This window comes from Oncorhynchus kisutch, linkage group LG13 (genome assembly GCF_002021735.2).
Source record: "Oncorhynchus kisutch isolate 150728-3 linkage group LG13, Okis_V2, whole genome shotgun sequence".
NCBI classification, from domain to species: Eukaryota; Metazoa; Chordata; class Actinopteri; order Salmoniformes; family Salmonidae; genus Oncorhynchus; species Oncorhynchus kisutch.
Window position 1 is genome coordinate 40,812,447 of NC_034186.2, and position 21,774 is coordinate 40,834,220.

At 41.4% G+C, this 21,774-nt stretch overlaps 1 protein-coding gene and 1 long non-coding RNA gene across 4 annotated transcripts in view; one reads left to right on the forward strand and one right to left on the reverse strand.

The window, feature by feature from the left end:
• mast3b (microtubule associated serine/threonine kinase 3b) overlaps positions 1-3,312 on the forward strand; it is a 66,672-nt gene extending 63,360 nt beyond the window's left edge. For all 3 annotated transcript variants that reach the window (XM_020498674.2, XM_020498675.2, XM_031786253.1), the window contains 2 exons: positions 974-1,161; positions 1,419-3,312. In XM_020498674.2, coding sequence (XP_020354263.1) covers positions 974-1,161; positions 1,419-2,431 — 1,201 coding nt within the window. In that variant the 3' untranslated portion in view covers positions 2,432-3,312. The remainder of the gene's footprint in view (positions 1-973; positions 1,162-1,418) is intronic.
• Positions 3,313-15,303: 11,991 nt separating this feature from the next.
• Positions 15,304-18,029, reverse strand: LOC116376693 (uncharacterized). The gene is made up of 4 exons (XR_004212128.1): positions 17,665-18,029; positions 16,419-16,483; positions 16,123-16,270; positions 15,304-15,453 (listed from the first exon to the last, which is right to left on the reverse strand). It is a non-coding gene; the product is annotated as an uncharacterized LOC116376693 (long non-coding RNA).
• Positions 18,030-21,774: the final 3,745 nt, after the last annotated feature.

Below are 21,774 nucleotides of genomic sequence, written 5' to 3' on the forward strand. Positions count from 1 at the left end.
GCTATATACACAAGGTACCAGTACCGAGTCAATGTGCAAGGGTACAAAGTAATTGAGCTATATATGTACATTTAACTTGGAAGTGACAGTAGCAGCAGTGTATGTGACGAGTCCAAAGGGTTCATGCAAAAAGGGTCAATGCAGATAGTCCGAGTAGCAATTTGGTAAACTTTTTAACAAACTATTTGGCAGTCTTATGGCTTGGGGGTAGAAGCTGTTCAGGGTCCTGTTGGTTCCAGACTTGAATTGATTGGCTGGAGTCTTTAGGGCCTTCCTCTGACATTGCCTAGTATAGTGGTCCTGGATGGCCGGAAGCTCGGCCCCAGTGATGTACTGGTCCATACGCACAAGCCTCTGTATCGCCCTGCGGTCGGATGCCAAGCAGTTGCCATACCAAGCGGTGACGCAGCCTGTCAAGATGCTCTCAATGGTGCAGCTGTATAACATTTTTGAGGATCTTAGCCAAATCTTTTCAGTCTCCTGAGGGGGAAGAGGCATGTGTTGGTGTGTGGACCATGATAGATCCTTAGTGATGTGGACACAGAGGAACTTGATGCCCGTCGACGTGAATCTCCCCCCAGTGTTCAATCGAGATCACTACACACTACACACTACCGCATGGATGACGACAAACTGCATACCTCACCAGTGTTGCCTTTTTTCAAAATGGAGTAAGAAATCTAAGCCTTGACTTTAGGCTAAGAAACGTAAGGTATACTGTAGAAGACCTCCTTAATGCACAGAGTATTCCCTCTCATTTCTATAACTCTACTGTCATCATCGTGAAACAAGTTGACCTAACCCCGATCAATTAGAAAACCAAATTATCCTCAATGAGAAATTTGTTTTACAGCATACATTTTCAGAAAAAAAAACTCCCGGGCTGTGAATCACGTACTATAATAATAATGTTATGGCTCTATTTACCCTTCGCAACCCCTTCATAACTCTTTGTAACCACTGACTGAGCTAGGCGGAGGAGCATCCTGAAGAAGCTGTCCAAGCAGAGCACGGTGATTCACAGCAGCCGCAGCTTCAACTCTGGACTGCAGCACCACTCTGTGTCGTCCAGCGAGAGCCTGCCAGGCTCCCCCACACACAGCCTATCACCTGGCCCCTCCACCCCCTGCCGCAGTCCTGCCCCCGACCACCAGGCTGCAGGTAAGACAAGGCCCACGCTCCTGCAGCAATGTTGCTACTGACACTGTAACTATGACTACTAATACTACTGTCACTATTACTACTACTGTGGCTACAGTCATTACTGTATTACTAGGCTACTACTAAAACAACTACTGTTACCACTAACTTAAGCTTTTATCTCCCCATTTTGCTTTGCAATATCTCTTAGTCCATGACAATGCAATATCCCCTTTGAGGTGGACTGTAAACTTACTCTGTATTTACCTCTCCCTCAGACACAAACTCTCCACAGAGCACTTCTCCCTGTTCCAGCTCTCCCAGCTCCCCGGCTGCACACATCCGGCCCAGCTCCCTGCACGGCCTGGGCTCCAAGCTGAGTATACAGCGTTACACCAAGGTGGGTCGCCGCAAGTCCACCAGCAGCATCCCCCCGTCCCCCTTGGCCTGCAACTCCTCTCCCCAGCCTCTGTCGCCCCAGCGCTCCCCTTCTCCCCTCCCTGGCATCACCAAGACCTTCCACACAGTCCGTGGCAAGACTCTGTCCCCCCCAACCATTGTCCGCCATTGTGTGCGTCCCCGCAGCGCAGAGCCGCCCCGCTCTCCCCTCCTAAAGAGGGTGCAGTCGGCTGAGAGGCTCTCCAGCGCCTACCACGTTGACAAGAAGTCGTACCCCCACCGGAGGCACACGTTGGAGGTGCCTTTCCAGGGCGAGGGGGAGGACGTGGAGGTGGAGGGGGTCTGCGGCGGGGGGGTCTCCTACCTCGGGGACCACGGGAGGCTGCTGGGGGGTTACGGGGGCTGCCAGAGGTTGAGGGACTGGGCGGCAGAGCGTTCAGAGCAATTGGTGGTGATGAGGAAGCTCAACCTTTCGGAACGCCGTGACTCCTTCAAGAAGCAGGAGGCGGTGCAGGAGGTGAGCTTTGACGAGTCTGACGACCAGAAGACAAGCCCCACGTTCACCGTGATGCTCACTGCCCCTGGAGCCAACAGGCTCCAGCAGAGGGCAGCCTCCTGGACGCCCATGTCCCAACCCAGCGAGGAGGTGACTGAGGTGAAACGCTTCACCCTGGTGCCTCAGATTGCTGTGCAGGGCTCGACGGAGAGTGAAGAGCAGGACGACTGGGAGCCGTGCTCAGACGGAGAGGAGGAGGACGGCAAGAGACAGGAGCCCGAATCTACCGATAACAACGTTGGCACACAGCAGCTTGTTAAGGATGTCTCTCTCACGGTGAACGTCTCCAGTAAGGCACCAGAAGCGACAGCTGCTTTACACAAAGACTGCCTCTGATAAAGTTGGGGATACCGCAGTAGACTCTAGCCCCCAGAAAGGGAAGCTAAGAAAGTGACATTTCCTTGAATCATTTCATGCAGCACATATCTTCCAAGGATGCACCTTGACACTCACTGTTGAAGGAAGGAAATGTTTGGGCAAAAGAGTGTTTCTCTTCCGAAGGAACTCAAACGAATCGCGACATTGATTTTATTGTGTAGATTTCACTTGATCCAGGATATTGTTTTGTAAATATGTAACACTAGGAAATAGATTGCACTTTATTTCCTGGGCTTATTTATTACTTTTATAAGCTAAGTGGATTTTTGGGGCCAAAAAAGGAAAGTGTTAAATTGATAGTGGCTAGCCAAGGTTAAATCATGTTTTGTGTCCATATATTTTGTTTTGTCTATTTTAAAACATTCTACAGAGTAGTTGCTAATAGTAGTTCAAAGAAGTGAGTAGTTTGAGAGGAATTCATTTTTTACACATTCATGTTTTGATTTAGGCTCGTTTACTGAGACTGAGTGATGCTTTTGTATAATCTCAGGCAGTAGTTTTGAAAGTGGTGCTAACGAGCCAAAACGGGTCCCAAAACGGGTACTACATCATCCAATTGTGTACAACGCCATCCATGACGTTTTTTTTTCATTTTTTTTTTTCAATTCGTATGATTTGTTACGAATCCAATTCAAACAATATATTAAGAATTTGTTGTGCTTAAGATCCCAGACTGCGTCTTGAACAGTTTGAAGTATATTTTGAATCATATAAAACTGCAGGGCAATTGTTATTTGAACTCATTACAGTGCATTCGTAAAGTATTCAGACACCTTTTTCCACAGTTTGTTACTTTACACACTTATTCCCCCTCAATCTACACACAATACCCCATAATGACAAAGCAAACATTTTTGATTTTTTTGTTGCAAATGTATTAAAAATAAAAAACAGATACCTTATTTACATAAGTATTAAAACCCTTTGCTATGAGACTCGAAATTGAGCTCAGGTGCATCCGGTTTCCATTGATCATCCTTGATGTTTCTACAATTTGATTGGATTCTACCTGTGGTAAATTCAATTGATTGGACATGATTTGGAAAGGCACACACCTGTCTATATAAGGTCTCACAGTTGACAGTGCAAGTCAGAGCAAAAACCAAGCCATGAGGTCGAAGGAATTGTCCTAAGAGCTCCGACAGAGAATTGTGTCGAGGCACAGATCTGGGGAAGGCTACCAAAAAATGTCTGCAGCATTGAAGTTCCCCAAGAACACAGTGGCCTCCATCATTCTTAAATGGAAGAAGTTTGGAACCACCAAGACTCTTCCTGAGCAATCGGGGGAGAAGGGCCTTGGTCAGGGAGGTGACCAAGAACCTGATGGTCACTCGGACAGAGCTCCAGAGTTCCTCTGTTGAGATTGGAGAACCTTCCAGAAGGACAACCATCTCTGTAGCACTCCACCAAATCAGGCCTTTATGGTAGAGCGGCCAGACAGAAGCCACTCATCAGTAAAAGGCACATGACAGCCCGCTTGGTGTTTGCCAAAAGGCACCTAAAGGACTCAGACCATGAGAAACAAGATTCTCTGGTCTGATGAAACCAAGATTGAACTCTTTGGCCTGAATTCCAAGCGTCACGTCTGGAGGAAACCTGGCACCATCCCTACAGTGAAGCATGGTGGTGGCAGCGTCATGCTGTGGGGATGTTTTTCAGCGGCAGGGAGTGGGAGACTAGTCAGGATCGAGGGAAAGATGAACGGAGCAAAGTACAGAGAAATCCTTCATGATAACCTGCTCCAATGACCCTAAGCACACAGCCAAGATAATGCAGGAGTGGCTTCAGGACAAGTCTCAATGTCCTTGAGTGGCCCAGCCAGAGCCCAGACTTGGACCCCCCCCCCCCCCCCCCCCCCCCCACCATCCAACTTCACAGAGCTCGAGAGGATCTGTAGAGAAGGATGGGGAAAAACTCCCCAAATACAGGTATGCCAAGCTTGTAGGGTCATACCCAAGAAGAATCGAGGCTGTAATCACCAAAGATGTTTCAACAAAGTACTGAGTAAAGGGTCTGCATATTTATGTCAAATATGATATCAGTTTTGTTATTTTTTTGATATTTGCAAAAAAATCTAAGAACCTGTTTTTACATTGTCATTATGGGGTATTGTGTGTAGATTGAACTATTTAATTCATTTTAGAATAAGGCTGTAACTAAACAAAATGTGGAAAAGGTCAAGGGGTCTGAATACTTTCCGAATGCACTGTGGCTAGTTCAGGTTTTAGTTGATGTGAAGACATTGTATTACTAACAAATGGTATTAGCTGCCATGAAACAGATTTGTTTTGTTTTTGATCTCTTAACCCATATCTTATGGAATGAGGGCCTTTCTTCTTTGACAAATAGTTCTTATTCCCTTGTTTACAGGCTTGATAGTAGCAGGAAAATGCAGTCACCTTTACGAATGCTTCAATTATTTTGCTAGTTTATATTTCTAAGCATTTTTACCCAAATCAAAAAGAGGGTATTTCTTCCAATCTTATTGGTTTAGTTAGTTTTGAAACCTACTGATTATATTGCACAATATTATGCCATAACCTCATCATTATGTTCGTTCATCCTGACCTCATCCACTTCTGGGTTTCCTGGTTTCTCTGTACTGATTCTGATGGACAACAGGGTTTATATCACATGATTTCGCTGAAATCATGGTAGCATGGCAATTTGAGCTTGCTGCCAATGCTTGTACTTCTAAAGCATAACTTTAATCCTATCAAATGCTGTCACCTAATCTCTATCACAGAGGCAATTGTTGACAGGATATTGTTTTGATAAGCCACAGATAGTTTTGCTCTCAAACCTGTTTTTAGGCTACATCCTAGAAATCCGCTGTCCAGGTGACACCACCAAGCTAAAGATAAACCGTTTAAGCTTTCCACAAGATCCGCTTGCATATTTTCAAATTATCCTCAATGCAGCCTTTGACCTTTTTATCTACATATTAGACTCAGATTTGAGCACAATGACTAGTGTGCGTGTGAAAATGTCCATGCGTAAGAAACCCATTCTTCTTTCATCTCCTTCTTCTGTGTGTTGATGTTTACATTGGGGTAAAGTGCACTAAGGAAAATGTATATTTTGACATGAATTTTGTAAACGACATAAGGAAGAGGCAACGATGGAGGAGTGTCACGTACCTTCAGTCAGAACCCAGGGCTTAGATATTAGGAACAGATGATAGTTTTATGTCTTTGTACTGCACATGTATTTTTGTACAGTGAGGGGGAAAAGGTATTTGATCCCCTGGTTGATTTTGTACGTTTGCCAGCTGACAAAGAAATGATCAGTCTTTTAATGCTAGGTTTATTTGAACCTAGCATTTAAAATGATTTGAACAACAACAAAAAATCCAGAAAAATGCATGTCAAAAATGTTATAAATTGATTTGCATTTTCATGAGGGAAATAAGTATTTGACCCCCTCTCAATCAGAAAGATTTCTGGCTCCCAGGTGTCTTTTATTACAGGTAACGAGCTGAGATTAGGAGCACACTCTTAAAGGGAGTGCTCCTAATCTCAGTTTGTTACCTGTATAAAAGACGCCTGTCCACAGAAGCAATCAATCAATCAGATTCCAAACTCTCCACCATGGCCAAGACCAAAGAGCTCTCCAAGGATGTCAGGGACAAGATTGTAGACCTACACAAGGCTGGAGTGGGCTACAAGACCATCGCCAAGCAGCTTGGTGAGAAGGTGACAACAGTTGGTGCGATTATTCGCAAATGGAAGAAACACAAAAGAACTGTCAATCTCCCTCGGCCTGGGGCTCCATGCAAGATCTCACCTCGTGGAGTTACAATGATCATGAGAATGGTGAGGAATCAGCCCAGAACTACACGGGAGGATCTTGTCAATGATCTCAAGGCAGCTGGGACCATAGTCACTAAGAAAACAATTGGTAACACACTACGCCGTGAATGCTGAAATCCTGCAGCGTCCGCAAGGTCCCCCTGCTCAAGAAAAAACATACATGCCCGTCTGAAGTTTGCCAATGAACATCTGAATGATTCAGAGGACAACTGATTGAAAGTGTTGTGGTCAGATGAGACCAAAATGGAGCTCTTTGGCATCAACTCAAGTCGCCGTGTTTGGAGGAGGAGGAATGCTGCCTATGACCCCAATAACACCATCCCCACCGTCAAACATGGAGGTGGAAACATTATGCTTTGGGGGTGTTTTTTCTGCTACGATGGACGGGGCCATGTACCGTCAAATCTTGGGTGAGAACCTCCTTCCCTCAGCCAGGGCATTGAAAATGGGTCGTGGATAGGTATTCCAGCATGACAATGACCCAAAACACACGGCCAAGGCAACAAAGGAGTGACTCAAGAAGAAGCACATTAAGGTCCTGGAGTGGCCTAGCCAGTCTCCAGACCTTAATCCCATAGAAAATCTGTGGAGGGAGCTGAAGGTTCGAGTTGCCAAACGTCAGCCTCGAAACCTTAATGACTTGGAGAAGATCTGCAAAGAGGAGTGGGACAAAATCCCTCCTGAGATGTGTGCAAACCTGGTGGCCAACTTCAAGAAACGTCTGACCTCTGTGATTGCCAACAAGGGTTTTGCCACCAAGTACTAAGTCATGTTTTGCAGAGGGGTCAAATACTTATTTCCCTCATTAAAATGCTAATCAATTTATAACATTTTTGACATGCGTTTTTCTGGATTTTTTTTGTTATTCTGTCTCTCACTGTTCAAATAAACCTACCATTAAAATTATAGACGGATAATTTCTTTGTCAGTGGGCAAATGTACAAAATCAGCAGGGGAACAAATACTTTTTTCCCTCACTATGTATTTTTATATCGGAGTCTGTTAATGCCATATGCATTATTATTCTACATAATATGATTATATTTTGGAGTATACCAACATACCAGTTGCACAAGCGATGTGAATAACAATGGCTGTAAAAATGTGCCTCAAGGATGAAGCTGGTTGGGGAATCACATCAGTATTGCAATGCATATTGTACAATTGGTGATGTTGTGTTGAACACCATCATTTTGGGCCTTTTATACACTACAGTAGTTCTGAAGGTTGATATTGTGTCTATTATTACTTGCTGTTATGTAACTGTCTGTATATAATCAAACTTTGGCAGAGGGGGGTTCTTTCGAAGTCTCAACAGATCCTCAAAAGAGGTCTATATTTTCAGATTTGATGAACTACTCAGAAGTCAGTGGTGGTGAAATGGAATTATACCCAGGACATGCTATCTCGCAAAGCCGGTCAGAATTGTTTACAAACGAACATGCTATGTACAATTTGAACAAATGGTATTTTGTAATCCTGTGTTTCTTTGTACTGTGTAGGTATTGTATTGCAGTCTGTGCATTTCAACACCACCGTTTTAAAGGCTTTACTCAAGTACCTTTTTGGAACTGTAAAACTTCCGAACTGTTCTATAAGAATACAGTATGATGCATTTTCTCTTGTTTATGCCTTTGTTAGCTGCATGCTGCATGAGACAAGGACACATCATACTTGATTGCATGGTACTCTGGGTTTATATAGCCCGTGCTGGGGTTTCTACAGTGTGTCTAATAGAGCATTTGTGTGCAAAGTCAACTTTTTCACTTTCCTCTGACTCCTACTCATCATACCCTGAACCACAAATAGACAACTGGTCTGTTTTCCTAATAGTTGTAGGTCTTTTTCTGTGTGTACTGGGATGAAATCTTCCACTCTCAGGATGTGTATGTCTAATGTTTTTCATTTTCTCACCACTGTGCGGTAAAATAATCTCTTTCGTCATCTACGTCATAAAGGGGGATGCATGCGGTTCATCGAGGGCTGGGAGTGAAGCTTAGACGGTTAGGCTACTAGCATAGTCCATTAGTCTACAGTGGTTTGTCTCTCTTGCATTTAACCCTCATTTTAACACATTTTCCATTTTGTCTGCTCTCGGGAACGCCTCTATGCTGACTTAGTTGTAGACAAGGGTACCTGTACACATTGTCACACACTTACAGGGTCAAATGGACACATATGCAAAAACATGTCCACATTCATTCTTTCCTTCCCTTTTGTTTAATTCTGTGATTGGGTTAGAAATACTGGAGGTACAGTGCGAATGTCCATTTTATGTGAATATGGAGAGTATGGTGGTGTTCATATTTGTTTCATTTGAAGCCAGTTTTGTCTGACTAGTTTTTCTTTTTGTGGTTCTAACTGTATGGCCTAGCGCCCTATTCAAACAAAAGCAAATGTTGAGTAAATAGATGGCTAGGATGTGAATTTGCCTATGGTTGGGTTGGACTATTGAATGTGTTTGCCAGAAGTGCTTGTGTACCTGAGAATCCGAACAATTTTGCAGGCTCACATCACTTTGCCTCGTTTGAACATCTGTCTGCTTTTGTTTGAGTAGGGATGCCGGCCATCCTTGGTACAAGTGTCAAGATTGATCTATTTTGTGTTTTTACTTGATGTTACCAAACGGTTTTATAATAAATTGTTTCCGTATGGCATTTGATATTGAAGGCACACATTGTCCTATCTTTTGTTTAAGAAGTTCTTTTGAACTGGTGCGTGTTCAGCAAGCTTCATACAACACAAGTTTAGCTGGTATGACCAATAGTATGGAGCTGCAGCCCTGCGACGAAACTAGACAGTCACTAAAAGCAATACTATCGCCATCTACTGGCCGTGTTTAATCCCTACCACATATTTGTGAACTCTTCTTTCCTAGATTTCTTTCCACCTTTCCTTGCTTCCTTTTCTTCTTTACTGGCTCCCTTTCGTTATCTCCTTTTCTCGCTCCCTTCCTTACCTCCCTACTGGCTGTGGTTATGGCCGTGGTTAATCCCTACCACATGTATGAACTCCTCCTTTTTGTTCCTAGATTCCTTTCCCTTTCCTTCCCTTCCCTCATGTCCTAGCTTCCTTTCCTCCTTTTGATGACTTCCTTTCTTTTCCATACCTCCATTTCCTATCTCCGTTTCCTTAATTCCTTTCCTCTTAATTTCCTCCTTTTCCTTTATTAATAGTCTTTCCTAGTTTCCTTTTCTCCTTTCATCGTTTCCTTTTCCTCCTTTCCTAGCTTCTTTTCAATTTCCTAGCTTCCTTCCCTATTTCCTTTCCTAGCTCCCTTTCCTTTCCTCTCTACTGGCCATGGTTGCATTTCACATTTGAGGAAGCTAAGAATTTATCCTACCATTTTCTACCGATCTGCGTGCCAGTTGTCTCGTCAGTTTCATTTCAATAACAACGTTTTAGTTTCTCAAAAATATTGTCACAAGGTTACAAAAATGACTGAGAAGCTCAGCTTAGTAGTAGTGGTGATCAGAAATCAGACATCCCCAAATGGGCGCTTTCCGACCTCACTACTTCAACATTAACAGGACAGAGAAACGAACCAGACACATGCTCATTGCTCACATGAGGTGTGATTCCAGACAGAGTTAAGCATGTGTGTAAATGGAACGTAATTCCCTTTATATGCTGTTTTCTCTCAGTGCTTATTGTGAGCTTGAATTTAAGCATGAGAATAGCATGCTGTTCACCTGCTATTCGTTTTGAGTGGAGATCGAATACATTAAGGTGTGGCTGAAGTGTCTACATATACTGTACGCCGTTTTCTGACCTTGACTTAATTCCCTAATAATTCCACCTCCTTTACGCGCAAGGAAGTCATGAATATGGTATTGCGAACCAAATGGAAAAAACGTCTGTATTATTTTTTACGATAACAGCTATGTAAACTTGTAATCCGTTTTGATAAGGGAATTGTAAATATAAATGACACTTGTTTTAGATACATTTTACCTTTATAATCGCTGGAGACACATGTGAAACCAGTCATATGGCAGCAAACGCAAGCATATAAACGTATCAACTTTCCAATAGTAAAGTTTATGAAATACTGTGCCATTATGCAGAATTAAAATTGTACAGCCTTTTAGCTTGCAGGGATGGACACTCTCGAAACGTTTTAATTACCGGCTACCACGACTTTCCCTGTTTCCTGTTTCTATCAAGGTAGATATTCAGTATTGACTGTCAGTAGGCCTAATAACCACACATATCCAACTGCCAATTTACTTTTAGCCCGCTTCAGTTGGTTTAGCCTAGATTGTTATTTCATTTAATTACATTGTTTTCTTTACTTTCATGTGCTTCCTCTGTAAACGTCGTAACGGCCATGTGATTGTTGCCGATGATCATTAGTATCATATTAAAAAAATACTTGTAGGCTAATTAAAATCACTTCGGAGCCGATCGCAGACCCAGCCGAGTTTGAACCCAACGCGTGCCGCAATACTTCGCGGTCATTACACAGTTCCAGGGTTTGTACAGGCAATAGAGCAGGGCATTGAGCGGTAGGTTTGTCATGTGCGGAAGATGTCATGTCTGAGATTTAACACTATTGCCAACACTATTGTCCCTATTATAATTAGATTTACGCTAATCTTCCAACATTAAGACCATTATTTGTGTATTTTAGCAGTCCTATTGAGACCAAGGACTCTTGCAACTCACAATTACACCAAAATCCCAATCACGGCATTATAGTGGCGCAGCGGTCTAAGGCGTCACTACAGAACCTGTTTCGATCCTGGGCGCACAATTGGCCCAGCGTCGTCAGGGTTAAGGGAGGGTTTGGCCAGGGTAGGCCGTCATTGTTAATAAGAATTTGTTAAGTGTTTTTTTTATACTGTTAAGTACATTTCAAAATATAAAAAAATACCCCAAGGAAAAAAAACTATCACAAAGAACAACCACATTCCTCAGTAAAGAGGTCCTCAAACAACAGTCTTGTGCTGATGACGTCGCCATAGTCTAGGACTGGAAGAAACGGAGGAGAGGAGGTGAGTATAGGAAACATGGAAACAAATGCAGCTGAAATGAGACATTCCTTCTCCACTAGCGAGTCATCAGGCAAATTACATTTCCCTGGATTGGTTCAGAAGGTAAGGGGCCAACGTCAAGAGACCAGGTTGCTCCCAAAGGAGGTGGTGGTGGCCTTCATTCCTCTCCTGTAGGAGACAGCGAGACCGAGAGAAAGAGGCAGGGGTGGTGTATGATTTCAGAAAGAATTAGCAGTCGTCATCTGAGCCCTCGAGCTCTCGTTAATAGGACTGCTATCTTCATTTGAGTTCTCATCTACAGAATCATCAAAAATATCCACTTCTCCCAGAATGAGCTTGTGGTAGGTATTCCTGGTGTTGACTTTGTCTTGTGTCAGGTCATTCAATCTTCTCTTCAGGTGGCAGAGAAGGCCATTCCTCCCTCCCTCTGACAACTCCACTGCATTGCCTAAAAGTCACATTTAAAGCACTAAATTTATTTACAATTCCATTACACAAAATAAAAGTGTGGAAGGTATTTGTATAGCAAGACAAAAAGTTCAGTCCAAAAATAGTATAAACTTCAATTTACTCTGACCTTGCAGCTGTAGGGACAGTGGCGCCATAGTTCTAACTGCTCTGTGTAGGCTTCCCCAGTGCCTCTTCATCTCCTGCACCAGGATCCTCTCTTCCTCTTGCAGTATGTTCACCAACATCAGTCTGTAAAAAATTGCCTTTTTGATGGCAAGATGGCTGTTGCCTGTGAGATGTAACGGAACAGCGATGATTGCAGCCTACGGTGAAGGTAAACATTCAATCACAATAGAAACCTTCTGCAATCATACACTTACTGTTGCCAAGTCTCTCCCATGACCACACAAAGTTGTCAGTATTGAGCAGCTCATCCACTGTGGGGAGCCTAAACTTTGCCTGCTGCTCGTGAAGTTGAACAATGGCAGTTGTCAAGGCCTTGTCCTCAACTATTTTTATCCGAATCTGATGCCTCCTCTTGTTGCCGTCTGAATAAAAAGGGGTGATTAGACGGACTGGGGGCTCCCGAGCGGCGCAGCCGTCTAAGGAACTGCATCTCAGTGCTTGAGGTGTCACTAAAGACCCTGGTTAGATTCCAGGCTGTATCACAACCGGCAGTGATTGAGAATCCCATAGGGCGGCACACAATTGGCCCAGCATCGTCCGGGTTTGGGTTTGGCCGCGGTAGGCCGTCATTGTAAATAAGAATTTGTTCTTAACTGACTTGCCTAGTTAAATAAAGGTTAATTAAATAAATAATAAATCAGATATATTACATTACTAAAAGTTATAGAGCTACTGTAGAGGCACAAACAAAGTACAAATCAATTAACTCAGTTCGAAAGCATTTGTCATGCAGTTATAACATTACACAAGGCATGCACAGTTGTGGCTCACAAGTTAATCTGTTGTTTATGGTCACGTAATTTCTCAGTTGAATGAAATGTTTTGCATTAGATCAATTGATAACATAGGTCATGCCTACATTTGATCATCAACATGGTCTGATGTGACTAATGCATTTTCTTTCACAAATCAGTTTTACTGCTTGATTAATAATGTATTTGAGGTCATATTGTTGTTGGGGCTTTCCTGTCCAACGGTAGAGGTAGTGTTTCCTCTGTCTCACACTGTCAAGCCCCTCAGTCTTCTTCTGGAGATGCCGTGTCTGCCCTGTCTGACTATCCTGAAGTGTGGCTGTCAAACATAGAGCAAGTTACAAACATGACTCCACTGACATCAACGCAATTCTGAGGTTGAGAGACAGAAACATTCACTTTTCTGCCTATTGGATTCTGGCTTGAAATATACTTATTCCTGTCATCATATTAGAACGTATTGATTACTTTACATGTATACGAAATGTACAGTTGAAGTTGGAAGTTTACATACACCTTAGCCAAATACACCTAAACTTTTTTTCACAATTCCTGACATTTAATCCTAGTAACAATGCCCTGTCTTACGTCAGTTAGGAGCACCACTTTATTTTAAGAATGTGAAAGGTCAGAATAATAGCAGAGATAATTATTTCAGCTTTTCTTTCTTTCATCACATTCGTAGTGGGGCAGAAGTTCACATACACTCAATTAGTATTTGGTAGCATTGCCTTTAGATTGTTTAACTTGGGTCAAACGTTTAGGGTAGCCTTCCACAAGCTTCCCCATTAATCCTGACAGAGCTGGTGTAACTGAGTCAGGTTTGTAGGCCTCCTCGCTCGCACATGCCTTTTCAGTTCTGCCTACAAATTTTCTATAGGATTGAGGTCAGGGCTTTGTGATGATCACTCCAATATATTTACTTTGTTGTCCTTAAGCCATTTTGCCACAACTTTGGAAGTATGCTTGGGGTCATTGTCCATTTGGAAGACCCATTTGCGACCAAGGTTTAACTTCCTGACTGATGTCTTGAGATTTTGCTTCAATATATCCACAATTTTCCTCTTCATGATGCCATCTATTTTGTGAAGTGCACCAGTCCCTGCTGCAGCAAAGCATCCCCACCCCATGATGCTGCCACCCTTGTGCTTCACGGTTGGGATGGTGTTCTATGGCTTGTAAGCATCCCCCTTTTTCCTTCAAACATAACGATGGTCATTAAGGCCAAACAGTTCTTTTTTTGTTTCATCAGACCAGAGGAGATTTCTTCAAAAAGTACGATCTTTGTCCCCATGTGCAGTTGCAAACCGTAGTCTGGCTTTTTTATGGCGATTTTGGAGCAGTGGCTTCTTCCTTGCTGAGCGGCCTTTCAGGTTATGCCGATATAGGACTCGTTTTACTGTGGACATATATACTTTTGTACCGGTTTCATCCAGCATCTTCACAATGTCCTTTGCTGCTGTTCTGGGATTGATTTGCACTTTTCCGCACCAAAGTACATTCATCTCTAAGAGACAGAACGCGTCTCCTTCCTGAGCGGTATGACGCCTGCGTGGTCCCATGGTGTTTATACTTGCACACTATTGTTTGTACAGAAGAATGTGGTACCTTCAGGCGTTTGGAAATTGCTCTTAAGGATGAACCAGACTTGTGGAGGTCTACAATTTTTTCTGAGGTCTTGGCTGATTTTGACATTTTTTCCCATGATGTCAAGCAAAGAGGCACTGAGTTTGAAGGTCGGCCTTGAAATACATCCACAGGTACACCTCCAATTGACTCAAATTATGTCAATTAGCCTATCAGAAGCTTCTAAAGCCATGACTTCATTTTCTGGAATTTTCCAAGCTGTTTAAAGGCACAGTCAACTTAGTGTATGTAAACTTCTGACCCACAGGAATTGTGATACAGTGAGTTATAAGTGAAGTAATCTCTCTGTAAACAATTGTTGGAAAAATTACTTGTAAATACCCATTCAATTGCTGGGAGATTATACATGGGGTGTGCGACTTTCTTTCTTTTGATAGTTTATTGGAAAAATTAGAAGTAGATGTTCTAACCGACTTGCCAAAACTATAGTTTGTTAAAAAGACATTTGTGGAGTGGTTGAAAAACAAGTTTTAATGACTCCAACCTGAGTGTATGTTAACTTCCAACTTCAGCTGTATATGTTGGGGGACGATGAAGGGTGAATAGGAACTTTGGGTATGGAAAGTTACTGAGTGAGACTATGGGAGGGTCAGAAAGTTCATATTCTGTTCAAATGTGTTATTGCTGAATATTAATATTTCTAAGGAAGGAGGCAAAGGGTAGCAGTTTGGTTTTACTTCCTGATAAGACAGGCCAGTTGCTGTGGAACTAGGACAAGGAGGCATGTGAAAACTCGAGAACTCAACCCGAAAACCATCTGACTACAGTCCTATCCCATACACAAACACTTCCACCCCCATGAGGGTCCTAGACTTAGGTAGGCCATGACATTACCAGGAAAAGGCACATATTGTGTTTCTGCCTAACAACAGGGAAGGAGTGTTTATCTTAGACATGCAAGGTGGCAACTCCGCCCAGTTTGAAGGTATATATATATGCTTGTGGGTAGAATAAACTTGGTTTGAGTTTTTTCTGGTTGTCCGTTTTAGCTTTTGATCTATTTGTTCAGAACCTAACATACCTTCAGGCCACTGCTGGACCTCAGCAACCCACTCCTGAAGCACAGCGTGGTTGATGTCCAGCTCTGCCCGCTTTTCTTCAAGGAGGCTGGTTGTCTCTTTCAGTCTTTTGACATTCTGAAAAAATTCAATTCAATTAAGGAATAACATATGGGAAGGTTTTAATATGTCAAGGGTATCACACTAAACTTTGACTTTAATGTATATAGTTTTCCTACATCAAGATGACTAATAGAATAATTAAAAGCTGAGCCAGGGATGCACACAGAAGATCAGACATGTAGAAATAGATAAACAAGAATGAGAAAGCAGATCCAGATCAAACAAATATATATTATGAAAGCACCCCCCCCCCCATCAAAAAATCTTCAGTCAGCTATTCTAATAATGTACTACCGTGTGCCTAACCAATCAACATAAAGATTGCTATTACAGTCGTGTAAGATACAAAATATTAACATTACATCACATCATCGTAGCATCATCAGTTAAACTCAGAAAGTGTGCAGCTTGACTAAAAAGTGTGTATTGCAGGAGGTGCTATCAGATTTAATTTGAAACACCAAAACAATAAACACACACCGTGCTCCTGGAAGGTAAGGGACCATGCATCATCCTGATGAATTACGGTGGTTGGGGACAAGGGGCAATAAAACCCTTCAAACAGAGGACTCCTGTTGTGCAAAACCTTGGTGCTATGGGTGGCTATGTCACATGTGTCACAGAGACGATGCCTGGACAGGCTATCCTCACTGTTTCAATACTGACACTGGCCCAACACAATACCTTCAGCAGAGAGCATGCTGTCCACCATTGCCTCAATCCTTTCCCCCAACTTTTGTCTGCCTCTCTGCCCAAGTCACCTTTGGGGTTACGTGACAATCTGGCCCCATGAAACTCCCCATCAGCTCCTGTAGGTCCTGCATCAGGGAGTCTTGTGGAGATGTAAAAAAATAAATAAATGTGAATACAAAATTATGACAGAACTCATGAACAGAATAGCTTGGCTGTATGTAAACATGTTAAATGTAAAACATGTTAAAGTTAGCATGGTATTTGTTTGGCATTCTAGCATTCTGTACCTGAATCTTGTGGGGATAGGTGCAGGAGCATGGTACTGCAGGAGGATGGGTACTGGTACTGGAAACTATTAAATAAAAATGGTGTTATATTTCTTCATTAACGTAAGTATAACTTAGTATAACTGTGTTGATTGGGTGATGAGATGAGAATCCACTCTGACAGATATTTCATGAAATTATGATATATATGTCCTGTACATCATTATATTAGATATGTCATTATATTACTTGTGCATAACTATGTGGTTTTAATGTACATTAGCAGTGGTTCTTCTTATTTTGAGAGTAATATAACATTTTGAATCTATTTTCAATACATGCAACCTAAGAGTTCATGCCTGCAAGACAGAGGCTTAGGTTACAGTCAATCGGTCTGAGGATTTTAAAGTTTTATAGCACTACTTTGTATTGAAATGAAAGCCAGTGAGCCAGCAAAAAATTGGTCAGTATATTGCAACAGCATTCAGTAGTAGTTATAAATGTCCTAACAAGGTAGTCATGCTGCCTGACAGTTGAACGACGCTAGCCTTGATGAGGCCCTTACTCTTTTTGGGGTTGTTGTGTGATTTCCTCAGGGTCAAGCGACCTGGCTTCATGCCTACCTCAGGTTAACACCCCCTCCTACCATTCGCTACTCTGATGAGCAGAAGTAAGACAATGTATGATGGTCAAAAGCATGTCCTGTTCAGGGCGTGAGGGATTTGTGATAGAGAAGCACAGGTTGTGTTTTCTGAACTGAGGGAGTAGTGTAACGATCCTAGCCATGATAAGTCTATTAAGAAATCCCCCGAGGGAGATTTCACTCTTGGCACCTCCCTTGGGGTTCTTTTGGGGCAGGGTTTCCCAAACCTCTCCAGACGTTTCAAATTTTTGTTTTAACACCTAACTGGCACACATGGTTCAATTAGTCAACTAATCATCAAGCCTTTGACTAATTAAATCCGGTATGGCAATTTAGGGTTAAAACAAAAATGTGAAACTTCTGGAGAGGGTTGGGAAACACTGTTTTAGGGTCAGATGCCCCAGGGTTAAGCTCTATTTAAGGCAGTATTCGCCCCAGCCATTAGCTGCAATATGGTCACCTGTTTCTGGGAAGGTCCATGTCCTCCGCTGAGACTTTTGCTGACAATAATATAGAATTAACATGAGGCAGCCAGGACTGGCATATGTTATCTATTTACAAAAAAAATGGTTACACTTTACATGTGTAAACAAACACACAACTAAAAGGGCACATAACACTTACCATGGCTTGAGGCCTTCTTAGTCCAGGTCTCTGGTGAATTATGTTGCCTCTTCTGTCCCTCTCTATCCATTGGACAGGGGCAAGGCTTGTGGCAGGAGCAGGTGACTGTCGCTTTGCAGCTCGCTCTTTCTGATCCGAAAGTATTCATGCAACTCAAACATAGAATGGAAATATATCTGCGATTCAAATTACAACACGACAACTGTGGTATGTATCCACAATTCAACTGCCCTAAAAATATACTGTGGAAATGGGAAGAAATATCACTTACAGCTACATGTTGAAATTGTAATGCTGTGCGATAGCTTTCTCGAAGAGCCTCCTCAAATGCCACCCGTGCCGCATCCCGCTCTTTGCTCAAGCTCATTTCTCTATTTGGTGTGAACATAAACATTATTGTATGTTAACATAGAAAGATAAAAAAGTAACTAAACGTGTGATCATATACTGTGAGACAATCAAATATATATATATATATATATATATATATAGTAGATTCACACATGATAGAAGTACATTGGTATACATTGTGGATGGTTGATTTTCATTATCGTGGGAACTGCGTTATATTGTGCAAAAGCAAAAGGCAAAGCCTCCATAGTTAACACTCAAATGTTTGTTATTTATCTGCTTTAATTCACTCAGTTGTGAACAAAACTAGTATTATTATTTATGAACTAGATGTGTATTCATATTTACACAATTGATATACAGACAGCAAAAAGAGAATTACAGTTAACAGTTTAAAATGTGTAGATACGTGTAGCTATGTAATCATATTTATATGGGAGACACACAGGCCATAAATAAACTAGCTACACCATCAAATATCTAATTAAAAGGCCAAATAGATTATTCTTTTATATGTTATGTATTCTGTGCAGAGTAATTCTTTATTTTAAGGTGGGTGCGTGCGGTGTTCAACACAACCACAGGTATAATAAGAATGAACACAATGGTCAGTTCCGGTACAAATGATAAAACGTCAGTTTCGGAACTACGGAATGATGGGAGATTGAGTTTCACAGTCAGACACTTTTAATTCATGAAACAAATACCTCAATAATTTGCTAAAAAGTATTTCCATGTGCTTACACAATTGATATTATTGTCTTTTTACATAATTAATAACGCCGCGCAGCTAGCAAAAAAGGCTCCAATGTTCACTGGGGTTGCAACCAGTGGGAACCAAAAAGCTAACGATAGCATACAAGATACTGTTGAGCGAAAAAATAACACTTCCTGTCTAGAAGTTGAACCAATATACGTAACTGATTGAAATAAAATACGTTTAGAAATATGCGGGCTGAAAAACAGAAAATATTAGATTATTTGTCCTTTCTTGTCCAATAACTTACTTAGTTCTCACTGTAAAATAGCTAGCTAGCTTCAACCAAATAAGCGGTTATGTTAATTTGTACTAATAACACAAACTCAGGGCGCATCGAGTTTAAAGCGATTCAGAAGGGGTGTGCTATTAGCAGCATCTGGTGTTGAGTTCGATGCGGCATAAGTTTGCTTTTAGTACATAAAACATTGTGCTCATTTGTATATATAGTACATACTTAATGATACTGCGTTGTGAAGACTATATGCGTTTGTACTTGCTTTTAACCAAAGCGTCAAATAGTTACAGCTCTGATGTTTACAAGCAATGTTATTCAATTCAAAATGTTAGCTAGAAAGTTCAACTCTGTATGGCAAGCGTGAATGTCTGACTGAAAACGTTTAATGGGCTAAATTACACATTCTGTTAATATATGACCCCAACCTGATCTGTTGTTGCAATTTGTATTCTATCACATTTCAGATTTAGATATAATAATTTATAACGATGAAGTTTGGATGTAGTGAACTCCCTTCAAATTATCTTTAGTTAAGTAAACTATATTTTTCTTAACATGCTGAACAGACCTCTCGCGCTTGTACATCGTTTCTGTACCAGGAGGTGATACAGCCCGACATGATACTCTCAATTGTACATCTGTAAAGGTTTGTGAGGGTTTTAGGTGACAAGCCAAATTTCGTCAGCCTCCTGAGGTTGAAGAGGCCCTGTTGCGCCTTCTTCACCACACTGTCTGTGTGGGTGGACCATTTCAGTTTGTCTGTGATGTGTACGCTGAGGAATTTAAAACTTTTCACCCTCTCCACTGCTGTGCCGTCGATATGGATAGGCGGTTGCTCCCTCCGCTGTTTCCTGAAGTCCACGGTAGCTTGCCTTTGCTAGCTCATTTGGCCTGGGATATAAACATTGGGTTGTTATTTTACCTGAAATACACAATGTCCTCTACTCCAACAAATAAATGTTTGTTTCTAGTTTTGTAAATTTATTCATTGCCTTTTGTTTGGAATGCAGACTTACCTTATTAAGGTGCTTAAGGGTTATATGCGTGGTTCTCTTGCATGTGCTGAATAAATCTAATTCAAATGCTGAAAACCCACTTGCTGGCCAACAGATTTTCTCTTGGAGTTTTCAGTACATTTATCTTGAGCCATCCCTTTAAATATTTTGTTGACAGACTCAATAGAATATATCGAGAGAACGGATTCAGAATATTTGGGATCAATGAATGAAATCCATCTAAATATTCATATCTGTTGAAGCACCGTTACATTTAAAAATACTCTGATCTTGGTTTATTTAAGTTTATGTTTATTTAAGTTTATTTATTAAATCATACAAAACAGGTTTGGAGAGCCTTTATGCACGAAGAAAAACGGTGGTTTGATTCATTCTAAAAATGGCTACGTTCAGTTACTTGTTAATTAATAAATGCATTAAGCCCTAACAGCTCTGAGTGTGTGTTTCAATCCATCCATTGTTTTGATGTAATAAAAAGTGTTGGTGGAGCATGCTGCAAGCCATTGCTGCTCCTTGCAACATTGTAAATACAACATCATCTTGCTAATCTGATATTGAGTGGAATGTACTGTTGCCCAGCCCATATATTGCAGCAGTGCATTGTACCCTACACCATCATTTCAAACGGTAGGACATATGTCCTGTTAAAGCTTACTGGCTGATGAAGGACAATAACGTAGGTTGCCTATTTACAGCAGCTTATGATGTACTAGTTGTTTTACAAAAATTAATTGACGTCAATTGATATATTCATGGTATAAACAAAATATAGAATTTTACATTATAAAGTTCACAAACTATAGCCTACTAAGATAGACACCTGGCACAATGCTGATTGATATAGGTTATGAGCAGTGGATTGGTCTGAACCACTTTAGTAGGCCTAATGAGTTATGAGAAAACAATCAGAAAAAGTGATGGCAATATTAGATTTTGAAAAGCAAATACTTAAGATTGAATATGTAGGCAAATGCCGACGTCAGTGGACCTGTGTGAGGGATGTTATGAAGAATTAGGGAGTTTTGAAGGGGCTGATACACTGTTGTACTGTTTAGGCCAAGCAGGGCTCCTGTTACCATTTGTAACAGGGAACAACTTATTATAGCTTATTATATTGCCAACTGACCTTCAAATAGGCTACGCAATATAAGGCCATTTGGGATAATAAGCGCATCTTCATAGAAGAGTTTATTATAGGCCTATAATAGGCTAGATTCAAATACATACAGTTCCAGTCAAAAGTTCAAACACACTCATTCAACGGTTTTTTTTTCTACATTGTAAAATAATAGTGAAGACATCAAAACTATGAAATAACACATATGGAATCATGTAGTAACCAAAAAAGTGTTAAACAAATTAAAATATATTTTATATTTGAGATTCTTCAATGTAGCCACCCTTAGCCTTGATGACAGCTTTGCACATTCTCAACCAGCTTTATGAGGTAGTCACCTGGAATGCAATAAACAGGTGTGCCTTGTTAAAAGTACATTTATGGAATTTCTTTCCTTCTTAATGCATTTGAGCCAATCAGTTGTTGTGACAAGGTAGGGGTGGTATATAAAAGATAGCCCTGTTTGGTAAAAGACCAAGTCCATATTATGTCAAGAACAGCTCAAATAAGCAAAGAGAAATGAAAGTCCATCATTGCTTTAAGACATGAAAGACAGTCAATCCGGAAAACTTCAAGAACATTGTAAGTTTCTTCAAGTGCAGTCGCAAAAACCATCAAGCGCTACGGTGTA